Source organism: Nerophis ophidion, linkage group LG06 (genome assembly GCF_033978795.1).
Source record: "Nerophis ophidion isolate RoL-2023_Sa linkage group LG06, RoL_Noph_v1.0, whole genome shotgun sequence".
Taxonomy (NCBI): domain Eukaryota; kingdom Metazoa; phylum Chordata; class Actinopteri; order Syngnathiformes; family Syngnathidae; genus Nerophis; species Nerophis ophidion.
In genome coordinates, this window is record NC_084616.1 from 54,202,339 (window position 1) to 54,216,883 (window position 14,545).

Sequence of the window (14,545 nt, forward strand, 5' to 3'; positions counted from 1 at the left end):
TGTGACAATCATGGGTACTTTAACTTAACATTTTAACTTGTGGTGTTTTGTTTTTTTAAGGTTTTTCACCTAAAAATGACAGCTAAAAAGGTAAAGAAGCTAAGCAAGTCTGGAAAAAGACTAAAAATAAATAAGAAACTGTTTCTTCCTTTGGATAAACTGTTGCAAACTAAAGGGAAAATAAAAAGAACAGTGTGGTCTTTTGAGTGAAATCCAGAATCCACATTCAGAATTGGTACACCGCTTTCAAGTGTGGGATAAGCACATTGCCTGTTTCTTTGTCTGAATAACTTTGCCAGAAAATCTGGAGCTAATTCATGCAGTACTTTATAGGTCAGTTTTAAGTCTGCAAATGTGTGAACACTGTCCCAGTTTAAAATCTTTTTTTTTTTTAAATGGCACAGTGATGATAGTGCCTAGGTTTTTTATCCATAACCTTAATTGCTTATTTGTACAAGATTTCCAATGTTTTTTTATTAAACTCTGACCGGCCTGAGACCAGCTGGTAAGGCAATAGTTGAAGTGGCTGAAAATCATTGAATGCAAATACGATTTTGCAGCTTCGGTTGACATTTCATTTCCAATTGCACGCAAATTTGCAAGATTAAACTTGATTATTTTACACAAGCCCCTGCGATGAGGTGGCGACTTGTCCAGGGTGTACCCGCCTTACGCCTAATTGTAGCTGAGATAGACACCAGCGCCTGCCACGACCCCAAAGGGAAAAAGCGGTAGAAATGGATGGATGGATGGATATTTTACACAATTTGCCAATATGGGCTTTTAAAGGAAAGCTCTGAGGCTAGGTATTTCAACAGGTCAGAAGTGCCAAGCTCCTTGGAGTGATGCTGGATTGCACTCTATCCTGGTCAAATCATATCAGTTGGGAAGGGCTGTTGGTATTTCCAGGAAATGTGCTGCTTTTGCGGATCCACCTCTTGTTTGTCAGATTATTAAGAGTTTAGTCTTCTGTCATCTGGACTATTGTTCTACAGTCTGGGCGTCTGCTGCAAGTGCTGAGATCAGTAAGCTCCACATTGTCAAGAACAGGGCAGCAAGGCTGGTTCTGGGTTGTTCACTAAGAACCAATGTTCTCTTTCCTGGCTAACAGTGCAGAACAGGTTGTCAGCTAATACTCTCATATTGTTCAAATCAGTAACCATTAGTAAAACTCCTGCTTTTCTCATGGTCCACATAGTTCACAGTAGCACTATACATAATCATAATACCAGGATATTTAGTGAGGGGCATTTTTTTACTCCTTCATCCCAGGAAGAATGCTTTGGGGAAATCTTTTATTTATAGATCTGTATCGCTCTGGAATAACCTGCCTCAAATCCCTACCTGCATTGAAAGTAAACAGGTTTTTAAAAGGAAAGTAATATTTTATTTGAGTCTTTAAATTAGTTTGCTTGTTAATGATTTTGTTTGGTTTTGTATTGTGTAGTTATATTTATATGGTAATTATTATTCTGTGACTGTAAATTGTTTGCTTGTTTTCTTATTGATGCTTTTGTTTTTTTCTGTATTGTGTAGTTACAATTACATGCTTTTACTTGTAATTGTATTGGGTTTGTGGATCCCAGGAAGACTACTAAGTTGTTGTGACAACCAGCTAATGGGGATTATTAATAAAAATAAAATCAAAATCTCTGGATCTATTATTAAGTTAAGATATTTATATTGGCTGACAATTTGTATTCTTTCTCCATTAATACGTCTGTCGGAGTCAGATGATACTTTTTTTTGTTTTAGTTACATACATGCTTACAGTTTTAGAAAGGTTTAGCTGCAGACAGCACTCCTGCAGTCAAGATGTAACATAGGACATTGTTTTAGTGAGTTTAGCAGCAACAATGTCTTTGGTGTGACCATGAAGGAAGAAAACCACGTCGTCTGTATACATTAAGCATTCAGCTTCAGGACATACAGTGGGCAAATCATGTATATAGAGGCTAAATAAAAGGGGGCCTAATATTGACCCTTGAGAGACTTTGTAAGTTAGCCCAAGAGAGTCAGATCTGCTGTTGTTAACTGATACAGATTGTGTTTGATCATGCAGATACGATCCAATCCAGCTCACAGCATCTTGCTTGCATAATTTAAGTTAATTTACAAAAGAGCCCAGTATTTGAACACAAATGCAATTTATTGTCAGAATGTCATACCAAATCACCCTTAAATTGTTGACTTGAATGCATTTAATTTATGTGTTCAAAACTTGCTAACAGTTGTATCTAAAGTCCAGTCACAGTGTATTTTAATGTGAAATTTGCCAGAAAGCTCTCATCTCTGTTTGCACTTACGTATGCAATGATCTGATCATTGAACACCCTGCGTCGTCTTTCAGATAAAGGAGCATGCTTGGTCAAAATAAATTGTGTGATTAATCTGTGTAATTTCCATGATTAATGCAATATTTATTTACATTAGTTCAGGTATTAAATTAGACAGCCATCAACAATATCATTTGACTTTTTTCAATATGAGATCGGTCCAGGGTGGCCCGGGGAACATTGTGAGGACCTCTACTTAACTTCACAGTTTATTGTACTGTACTTTCAGACTGCACACCCTGGGCGGTTGATAGTTGAATATATTACCGCAATCTTGAATCCCACTAGATATAACTACAATAACGGTGCAGACATTAAGAATACAACATGACAAACACAAAGAGCAACTTCTTATAAGCAAGCTAAAGTTTTTCCTAGTGACCTTAGCAGTGTCAAAATCGAACATTTTTACATTCAATTTAACAATTATAATGCCTTAAAGACGACCACAGGTCACTACAGCTGCTAGTAAAAGTAGTTAACAAATTTAGTCATGTAAATACTTAAAGCGTCCAAGCCTCACCCAGACATTACCTCCAATGGCCCCCAGGTAAATTGAGTTTGAGACTCCTGGTTTAGGGTGAACTCTGCCTCGCTCTTCCTAAGTCAGCTGGGATAGGCTCACCAATCCGTGACCCTGAAAAGGATATCTGGTAAAAATGTAAGTGATTTTTAAATCGTCATCTTCACATTCAATGACGTGATGATACGCCTTCACAGTCTGACACCAAGTAACCTTTTCTACGTTTCGCTTTCCAGACAAGTACATAAATGCAGAAGATGCCTGTTTTCAATTAGTCTGCAAAAAACATCGCTATGCCACTCATAGTTTCTATTATTCTTCTTAAAGTTCTCCTTTGCTCCACTAACACTTGACCAACCTCCTCATTTCCTGTCTTTGCACCACAGACTGAGCGGCTGGAGTTTAGCGGGCTGGTCCAAACTCCTCTCACAGCGGACACTTCATACCCGTCGACTGAGGATGCGATTGTGGATCCTCTGCGCACCAAGCAGGCGATTGCCCAGCTGCAGCAAAAGATCCTCAAGCTGACAGAACAAATTAAGATCGAGCAGACAGCACGGGACGACAATGTTGCTGAGTACCTCAAACTGGCCAACAATGCGGACAAACAGCAGAGCACACGCATTAAGCAGGTATGATAATGTCCAAATCATTTAAATTGAAGTTAAACTTACCAATGTTACATAGTGTGTTAGTTCACTTACATCTGGAATATTCAACCAAATGATTTTGGGGGCCACATTTGCAGAAAGCTAAGGGGCCGGAGGGCAGGACTTCTATCTTCACTATTATTCAAATTTGTGTATATTCTGGAGAACCAGCTTCTTTCACAGAAGACATTTTGTTTGTTTTATTTATTTTGCCAATTACAGGCGCACTCTGCTATTTTTAAGGCCTTTCTGCCAAAACAAAATATGAGCTGAACACGCAGTCCACCAGTTGATTAGCCCAAATGATGAAAAAAGAGGACCTAAAATGAAACCTTGATGAGCACTACTAGTATAATTAAAGAAGTTGAACAAATCACTACTGGCTGCATCTGAAGTAAACAAGCTATAGCAACACCTTAATTACATAAATTCCATTACAAAAAAAAAAACTGACTGCCCAAAAGTAGAGGACTTAAAGGAATGCCTCAGTTATGGAAATCACAAGTTTGGATCCCAGTGTTCTGTGCTTTCTAGCAAGATAAAAATGTAAATGCAAATAACTGCCAATGTGTTTACAGTGTTTCATGTTCCTCTATACAACAGGAGCACTCTAGTGAATTTAGGAATTTGTTGCAAAAATGTTTTGAACTAAACCTAGGGTCATTTCCTAGTCGGATTTGGCCCTCAGGCCGCTAGATGAAAAGCCCATACTTAAAGGTCTGTCAATGAATTGATAAGTTGATAGATATTTAAAGTGAGTAATCAACTTTTATTTTTCTGCCTTGATGAAAACCTGTTTTGTGGTGTTCAGGTGTTTGAGAAAAAGAACCAGAAGTCTGCACAGAGCATCCAGCAGCTCCAAAGAAAACTGGAGCACTACCATCGTAAGCTGCGGGAAGTCGAGCACAACGGTATCCCACGACAACCCAAGGATGTTCTTCGGGACATGCAACAAGGCTTGAAGGACGTCGGCGCCAAAGTTACAGGCTTCAGCGAGGGTGTAGTGGACAGCGTCAAGGGGGGGTTGTCCAGCTTTTCCCACGCCACGCACTCGGCCGCTGGGGCTGTTGTCTCCAAACCACGGGAGATTGCCTCGCTGATTAGAAACAAGTTTGGCAGCGCCGACAACATCCCCTCTCTGAAAGACTCGTTGGACGATCCTTCGGGGGAGGAATGCGTGGCAGGGTTGGTAGGTGGTCGTTCGCTGGGCAGTGCCGGCCATCACTTCCAGTCCAGTCCAAAGTACGGCAGTGAAGATGACTGCTCTAGTGCCACGTCTGGCTCAGCAGGGGCCAACAGTACTACAGGGGCCCCTGGAGGGCCCCCCAGCTCTAAGGGTAACACACTGGAGAGGGCTCAGAGCTCAAGCCTGGACATGCTGCTGCAGGAGGTGCAGGACCTAAGGGACAGCCAGGCACGCCTCGAGGAGAACCTGGATTGCTTGAAGAATCAGTATCAGGGAGACTACACAGTCGTGATGCAGGCGCTGCAGGAGGAACGCTTCAGGTAAGGAACTTTCAGGCAGAATGAGTGTGTCAAACTAGCGCAACACAACACCTTCCAAACTTTGCGTGATAATAGGCCACACTTTCGCTGATAAATCATAGATATCTAAAGATTTATCATCACAGGCAACGCTGATTCCACATGTGTTGAGTAGAACTTGTTTATCATTGTTTGCATAAGTAGATAAAAGCAAAACCTTGACCCTCATCTCATCTCCTTCCTGCTTCTCTGGACTTACTTATAAAGCTGATTGTTACTAGTTTGTAGAAATATGGTTGTGTACTTGAAATAAATATCTCCAAAAACAATTTTAGAGAGAAGGACAGAAGCTCCTATAGATTAGTTCACCTTTTGTTTTCAAGTCTGCATATTTTAACGTCTCGTCAAAGCCTCTGTCTTTATGCTTTGCTGTGTTTGTAGCCCTTAAAAACCTGTATTATTCTAGAATGTTCCAATAAGAGGGAAAAAAAATAAGGACCCTCTCCCATTTCGAATAGTGGAAGTGAGACATTGCAAAGCTCCACAAATATAGACATGTGCCTTGTGAGTGCACGTGCCTTCTGCAGTCAGTGTTGCAGCTTTTGTCAATTACAATGGAAGCTCTCTGTTACAACAGCTGCCATGCAACCAAAATAATATCCACAGGCATTTATACAGCATGCTTTATGGTAATTCAAGTACTCAAGTACTTTACCTTACATTTTGTGTGTAAATACTGCAATGTTATGTTATGTTCGATCTTTTCTAGGGGTGTAAAGTTACACATAATAAAATCCCTACTTCAGCGGTTTCAGCAAGCTTCTAGTTTAATCATTAACTACTCCTCTTGACGAAATTGATGCAGTTCAGCTAAATTTGTTGGTTTTCTGATATGGACTTGTTTCTTCAGCATTGTACACGTTTAAGATAGGACTTTGGGAAGGCCATTCTAAAACCTTAATTCTAGCCTGATTTGGCCATTTCTTTACCACTTTTGACATGTGTTTGTGGTCCTTGTCCTGCTGGAACAGCCAACTGCGCCTAAGACCCAACCTCTGGGCTAATGATTTTAGGTAGTCCTGAAGAATTTGGAGGAAATCCTCCTTTTTCATTGTCCCATTTACTCTCTGCAAAGCACCAGTTATATTGGCAGCTAAACAGGCACAGAGCATAATACTACCACCACCATGCTTGACGGTAAGGATGGTGTTCCTGGGATTAAATTTCTCACCTTTTCTCCTCCAAACATATTCCTGGGTATTGTGGCCAAACAGCTCAATTTTTATTTCATCCGACATCCCATGGACAAAGATAAGACCTTCTGGAGGAAAGTTCTGTGGTCAGATGAAAGAAAATTTGCCATGATAATATGTTCTTTACAAGTGTATGTAAACGTTGACCACAACTGATATATATATATATATATATATATATATATATATATATATATATATATATATATATATGTCTTGATTGGATTATCCAGAGAATAGTGCTCGATACCGTGGTAGAGCGCAATATGTAGGTGTGGGAAAAATCACAAGACTACTTCATCTCTACAGAACTGTTTCATGAAGGGTTCCCTCAATCATCAGGAGAGGATTGAGGGATGATCTCCTGATGATTGAGGGAACCCCTCATGAAACAGTTCTGTAGAGATGAAGTAGTCTTGTGATTTTTCCCCACACCTACATATATATATATATATATATATATATATATATATATATATATATATATATATATATATATATATATATATATATATATATATATCCATCCATTTACTACCGCTTATTCCCTTTGGGGTCGCTTGTGCCTATCTCAGCTACAATCGGGCGGAAGGTGCGTACACCCTGGACAAGTCGCCACTTCATCGCAGGGCCAACACAGATAGACAAACAACATTCACACTCACATTCACACACTAGGGCCAATTTAGTGTTGCCAATCAACCTATCCCTAGGTGCATGTCTTTGGAAGTGGGAGGAAGGCAGAGTACCCACGCATTCACGGGGAGGACATGCAAACTCCACACAGAAAGATCCAGAGCCCGAGATTGAACCCTGACTACCCCTCTGCCACCGTGAAGCCCTCATATATATATATATTTATATATGTATATGTATATGTATGTATATATATATATATATATATATATATATATATATATATATATATATATATATATATATATATATATATATATATATATATATATATATATATATATATATATATATATATATATATATATATATATATATATATATATATGTATACACACACACACACACAGTAAACCAAAAATTGTAGTTGGGTGCAGCTTATATTCAGTTGTGCTCTATTTAGCCCGAAAATGACGTTGGTCCTAGCAATTCGCTTCTTTGGTGAAGCGTTCCCAAACATCAAACTTTAACAACGGCAGAGGCTTTTTAAGTTCTGACTTCTCTTTAGCGCTGTTGCTAGCCTTCACTCCTGCTAGCAAAACATGGCATCACTGTGTTTGATTATGGCCTAGACGTGTGACAACGGGCAGTAACACTTCCTACCCCTCAACGTCTACTGGTTGGTGAAAATTGGTACCATACTTTGTACCTTGCTGAAAACTTACCATGATTACACGTCCCGCTAAACCTCTAGTCCAGTAATTCTCAAGCTGTGGTACGTGGAACATTAGTGTTGCGCGGGCTCCATCTAGAGGTATGACCAAAAAAATATCACTTAATTAAAGTACAGAATTTTATTTTCCTATATTCCTATAAAAATGGAGAACTGCTCTAGTCATTTGACCAATGATGTCACAAAACCCCAAATAAATCAGTTTTAAAAGAAACATACAGTAGTTTGTCACCACATAGTAACATGTTACATTTTTTAAATATCATTGTATGCCTATTAGACTTTACCCCATGTTGCACTTTCTTTAATGAACTCCCCTCAAACACATGGCCGTACTATCCTATGTTCTATGCTATTTTTGTTTTTCATTCTACTATTGGACTTTCCTGCCAGCCTGCGGCTATTTTCTAGGTGAGTGATTCCCATTAGTGGTCACTTTGTGTAGATGCTGGGATTGGCTGCTGGATCAGGAGATGAGTTTGCATGTCCTAGTCTTGCCACCAGTCCAGTCAGGGGATCAGGTGACAGTCTCTTTCGACTGGCTTCTCCTTGTACTTCTCTGTTTAAGCTCATTACACGTGTGTTTTTGTGTGCCTGTGTTTATAGGTGTGAACGCTTGGAGGAGCAGCTTAACGACCTGACGGAGCTTCATCAGAATGAGATACTAAACCTCAAACAGGAGCTGGCCAGCATGGAGGAGAAAATAGCCTACCAGTCGTATGAGAGAGCACGAGACATTCAGGTTTGTCTTGTCAGGTTGACGCTCTGTAGTCTTTGCTTGGATTGGCTCACCAAAACTCCAGCTGAATTTATAATTTTTAGATACCTGTAGTCTTGTAAGTCTCAACACACTTGTTTTTATTTTTTACAGGAAATTTGTAGCAATAACAATGTTAATTTTAGCTGTACATACAGGTGATTCATCTGGCAAAAAAGTATAAACAGAGAATGCTCTTCTGTCGTAAGTAGCAATAAAGTCCAAGTAGCACGTTATGTATTTTATGCATTCATATATTCAATTTGATATATTTTATTCATGGATTGCAGCACAGTCACAGGGGTTAGTGCGTGTGCCTCACAATAAGAAGGTCCTGGGTTTGGGGTCTTTCTGTCTGGAGTTTGCATGTTCTCCCTGTGACTGCGTGGGTTCTCTCTGGGTACTGCGGCTTCCTCCCACCTCCAAAGACATGCACCTGGGGATAGGTTGATTGGCAACACTAAATTGGCCCTAGTGTGTGAATATGAGTGTCTGCTTGCCCTGCGATGAGGTGTACTCTGCCTTCTGCCCAAGTGGAGCTGGGATAGGCTCCATCACCCCCCGCGTACCCTAGAGCAGTGGTCCCCAACCACCGGGCTCGATTGGTACAGAGCCGCAGAAGAATTTTTTATTTTTTTATTTTATTTTTTTTATTTTTTATTATTATTAAAACAACATAAAAAACACAAGATACACTTACAAATAGTGCACCAACCCAAAAAAACTCCCTTTTTCATAACAAAGAAAAAAAAAAAAGAAGTTCTGCTAGTTGAAACCGGTCAGTGAGTTAAAGCCATTATTATCTCATCAGACATGTTGACACTCTAAACAGGAAGATGAGACCAAAAATATTCTCATTCTACGAACCTACCTATTAATCGCATAATTTTTTTTCTTTCTAAATGACTTGTATATCTCTCAGGGTGTCATCCTCAGCCGATTTCACCTGGGCTGCATTCCCTTTTTATGACAGTAGGGGGTGCTAGAGATCTTTGCTGTCCACGTGGGTTAACCACCCCAGGCTGATTTGGGGCCCTTGGCAAAAATTTCATATTGAGCCCCCCCAATTACAATTATTTTCAGTCTTTTTTTATTTGCATAAAATTATTTTTATACTGTTTTTATTCAAACTTGAATTCAATTTTAAGGTTTTGTGCTAAAGTTAATTAATGTGAAAGAACATGTTTAATAATTATTTTTTGTACAAAATATCATTAGGTATAATAATTTATATAATACTTAATTTCATAAAAATGCAATAATAAACCCACTCATCATTTCATCAAATGTAGTTTGTATAAACACATTGCCTCTTTCAGATATTGTATGTTTCCTCTTCTTTGTTGTACCTATGAAAAATATTATTTATTTTAAAATTGAATGATGTTATTGCTTTTTCAGAATTCCTCATCTCAGTGGTTCTGAAATGTTTTTCACCAAGTACCACCTGAGAAAACACTTGCCTCTCAACTACCACCATAATGGCCAACAGTAGCGTAGTAGGCCTAACTATTTATTAAAAACAAGCCAGAGTTTTTATTTAACTAGTATATTTAATAATTTTGGCCACTGTAACATCACACGCAATGCACAAACATTGCTTGTGATGTTTAGCATACAATGATACTTCATATACTGCAGTGGTTCTCAACCTTTTTGTCAGTGATGTACCCCCTGTGAACATTTTTTAATTCAAGTACCCCCTAATCAGAGCAAAGCATTTTTGGTTGAAGAAAAGAGATAAAAAAGTAAAATACAGCACTATGTCATCAGTTTCTGATTTATTAAATTGTATAACAGTGCAAAATATTGCTCATTTGTAGTGGTCTTTCTTGAACTATTTGGAAAAAAATATAAAAAAATAACTAAAAACTTGTTGAAAAATAAACAAGTGATTCAATTATAAATAAAGATTTCTACACATAGAAGTAATCATTAACTTAAAGTGCCCTCTTTGGGGATTGTAATAGAGATCCATCTGGATCCATGAACTTAATTCAAAACGTTTCATCACAAAAGAAGAAATCTTTAACATCAATATTTATGGAACATGTCCACAAAAAAATCTAGCTGTCAACACTGAATATTGCATTGTTGCATTTCTTTTCACAGTTTATGAACTTACATTCATATTTTCTTGAAGTGTTATTCAATAAATATATTTATAAAGGATTTTTGAATTTTTGCTTTTTTTAGAATATTTTTTAAAAAAATCTGACGTACCCCTTGGCATACCTACAAGTACCCCCAGGGGTACGCGTACCCCCATTTGAGAACCACTGATATACAATACATACTTATAAACTACTTGGGTGTACCACTAGATGGAGCATGAGTACCACTAGTACACATTATACAGTTAGAGAATCACTGCCTCATCTAATTGAGTCCATGAAGGCATCCCATAAACTGATAGGTGTATTTTTGAGAGTTGTGGTAACACAAGGCTGCTTAAAATTCAAAGTACCCCTCAAGCAAAATTTTCCATCTCTATCTCTGAGCATTGTTTCAGTTTTATCATATGGCTCTATGCACAGCTCATGTTTTACCTATAGTGAGTGATTTATTCGGGACTTATTGTCTTTTGCAGGAGGCTTTGGAGGTGTGTCAGACCAGAATTTCCAAGATGGAGCTCCATCAGCAGCAACAGCAGGTGGTCCAGTTGGAGGGGCTGGAAAATGCCACGGCCAGGATGCTCTTGGGAAAACTAATCAATGTGCTGCTGGCCCTTATGGCTGTCCTTCTGGTTTTTGTGTCAACTGTGGCCAATTGCGTGGTCCCTCTTATGAAGACGCGCTCTCGCTCATTCTCCACCCTCCTCCTTCTCATCCTCACGGCCTTCTTGTGGAAGAACTGGGACGCCCTGTCGACTTACATGCAGCGCGCCCTCCAGTCCCCAAGATGAGCGCCGTACTTGACTTACTTCACTCACACCAGGTGATGAACGTGTGGCTGCTGTCATGCAGGGACTTAGACAAAAGCTTGGCGAAGATGGCTGTGTGCAAAATCTGGCTGAGCTCATTTGGGACGTCGCTCGGAATCAATGCAGAGAGAGGGAAAGCGAGTTGCGAGCACATGATTCTGAGCTAGGAAAGACAAGACTGTTTACATTTTTAAAAGTTGTCGTGTTGATATCCCTTACATAACACAGTGTTGTACTATTTTTATCTTGAAAGTTAAATCAGCTCACGCTAAAAGTTCCATTTACAATGTTATTTTATTCTGTATGATGTAGCATCGTGCCACCTGGAGAGGAGTATAGGCAGGAAACTGGGCTCATGCTACTCACCTCAAACTAGTGTAATGATTTGGTGGATTGCCTTGCAGAACACACCTCAGCTAAACTGCAACTGGTAGATTTGAACCAAAACCTCAAACACGGGGTGCTCTTGTTCTTTTTTGCTGTGATCAAATGTGTCAGGATGGAACAGTTTGAAAGACTGGACTGAATGAACCTTTGCCTACTTCCTAGTATTTCTAATAGCACACAGGTTTTTATTAATTTTATTTGAAAGTTGCACTATTAAACAGTATGGATTTTAACTTATGTGGGTGAGTGATGCACATGACCCGAGGACATCTGCAGAGTGTCAAATCAATGCAATATTTGCATCTATGAAATGAAGACACATGACATTTGAGCAACATATTGTCCAAGTAAAACCAATTTTCTCTTATAATTGCCTCCCTCAGCCATGTTGACCTGCAGAGAACATCTCAGATGGACCAGGGGGTTGTTGCTTTATACCCACAGTGTTTCCACTGCCATGCCAGTTAAAAACACTCTGCCCATTTATCAGGTTTTTTCTTTTCATCGCACGCTTATTTTCTCTGTGCATTCCTCTTTTTGCTCATGGAGAAATCAGCCAAACCTGAGTCTACCCAAGCATGCTTGAGGGGTTCAACCAGCAGCTCTGTCATGGATGTTGAGACTCGGATTTTATTGGTAAAGGCTTCTTCAGGTTTAACATTATGAGGTATAAATTTGGAGTCTGCGTTGTGTGTTGCTAACTCTTGCCTCCCTGAGTACACGTTGTCATCTTGTCGAGGATACAAGCTGATGAACTGTACAGCTGCACCTTAGCACTCAATTAGACATCACATACTGTAGGTTAAGCCTTTTGATTCGCCACTTTTGGCGACGAGCGTCCTCAGAGAGAGGAGTCCACCGCGCTCACATTACACTCACTTTAGTCAAAATGGCAACGTGATTCTTTTCAATTTTACCGAAAACTAAACGTTTTTATTTGACCTCAGCATGACCTTGATGTTGGTTTATGTCATAAACCACTCCAGTGCCTTTGGACATGCTTTTCCAAGTGTGGAATAAATAAAATGCATTCCTAATCATGTGATCTTCCTCGTTCTTTTTGGGGTTTTTTAAAATATTATTTTCGTCAAATCCTGTCTTGTTATAAGCAGATGGGCTCTAAATGATGTGAACGACTGTTCATCTTGTGACCACTAAATGGTGCTCTTAAGCCTTACGTAGTGCTGCTCTTACACGGGCGTGGAAGGCTGTGGACATGTGGAATAGGGGCGAGTGGTCTGTTATCAGTGAGGTGTTGTGTTTTAATCTAGAAGGAAGCAGGTTAGTGTGGAAGTCCTCCTTTCTAATGACTGCTGCAGATCAATACAAGTGATGGATGGAGTGAGCACAAGTCAGGTGATGTCCGGTGACAGCCCTGACCCAAGTTGCACCAAGGCCGGTCTTAGGCTTTATGCGGCCCTAAACAAGAAAGTTGTTCGTGGCCCCATTTTGGTCTTCAATGTTACTAATGTAACATGTCTTAGGTCTGATTGCAGCCTGGTGAGTGTTGTTGAGGTTTGTGGCTTGTAAAAGTGACTATGTGGGTGTTACTGCAGGTTGAGAATGCTTTCTTAATGTTAAAAAAATGCTCCTAGACAGTCTTAAACAGGTTCGAAATAGTTATTCATTAATTAATTTAGTACGACCAGGCCAGAAACTAATTAAAAGCGATAAACAAGGGTTTACATTTGGCAAATAGAAGTAATTTATATGAAAAGGTTAAAAATGTTGATAGGTTCAAGTGGAGAGAAAAGTGATATATCCTCTGTACCGGAGTGAAGCCAATTCAAAACTGCAACGCCGCTTCGGCAGTGGTTCTTAACCTTGTTGGAGGTACAGAACCCCACCAGTTTCATATGCGCATTCAACTCTTCTTTACTAAAAAATACAATGCTTTTTTTGTTTTCAAATTCGAGACAAAGTAAAATGTTTTTTCACTGGTGCACAAAATGCACCATGCATGAAAGTCACCTTGTTTGAAGAACTAAACCAACAGTGCATGAACCCACAACAAATTACACACCTGCAAATCAGTGTGACTTCTGCTGTTGCCATATCCATACTACGCCGATTGGGAGAAGTTTTTATTTACAGGATGAGTCTGGTGCGTCTTGACATCTGCCGAACCCCTGAGGCCGACTCACCCTTATAGGGTTCGATCGAACCCAGGTTAAGAACCACTGCACTTTGGCATTAATTAGAAAAGTAAACAAAAGACAATAAATGGGCAAAAATGATAAAAATACACATTTTCTTTTAGACAATATCTTTAGGAAAAAGTTTGGCTACGATATAAAGTTAAGTAGTATGGTCCTTTAAAAAATTCAGACGTCAATCAATCAAAGTTTATTTGTATAGCCCTTAATCACGAGCGTCTCAAAGGGCTGCACAAGTCACAACGACATCCTCAGCTCAGATCCAACATCAGGGCAAGAAAAAACTCAACCCAATGGGATACAATGAGCAACCATAGCGGGGACCACAGATGTGGGGACCCCTCGCTCCCTTCGGGTGACCGGTGCAATGGATGTCTAGTTAATAGAGTGAGAGTCCAGTCCATACTGGGGCCAGCAGGGGATCGTCTTAAATGGACAAGTCAGCAGCGCAGAGACGTCCCCAACTGATCTCTATGCACAGATGAGTGGTCCACTCCGGGTCCCGACTTTGAACAGCTAGCGCAACATTTGTGGCCCCCTAATAACCTCTCCATGCAGGAAAAGGGGGTAGTACATTTATTTTTTATTTAAACATTAAAGGCCTACTGAAATTAAATGTTCTTATTTAAACGGGGATAGCAGGTTCATTCTATGAGTCATACTTGATCATTTCGCGATATTGCCATATTTTTGCTGAAAGGATTTA

At 39.6% G+C, this 14,545-nt stretch overlaps 1 protein-coding gene across 3 annotated transcripts in view; it reads left to right on the plus strand.

Moving 5' to 3' along the window:
• tmcc1a (transmembrane and coiled-coil domain family 1a) overlaps positions 1-12,723 on the plus strand; it is a 90,213-nt gene extending 77,490 nt beyond the window's left edge. For all 3 annotated transcript variants that reach the window (XM_061904271.1, XM_061904273.1, XM_061904272.1), the window contains 4 exons: positions 3,246-3,491; positions 4,321-5,015; positions 8,223-8,358; positions 10,964-12,723. In XM_061904271.1, the coding sequence (XP_061760255.1) occupies positions 3,246-3,491; positions 4,321-5,015; positions 8,223-8,358; positions 10,964-11,278 (1,392 nt within the window). In that variant the 3' untranslated portion in view covers positions 11,279-12,723. The remainder of the gene's footprint in view (positions 1-3,245; positions 3,492-4,320; positions 5,016-8,222; positions 8,359-10,963) is intronic.
• The last annotated feature ends 1,822 nt before the right edge of the window (positions 12,724-14,545 follow it).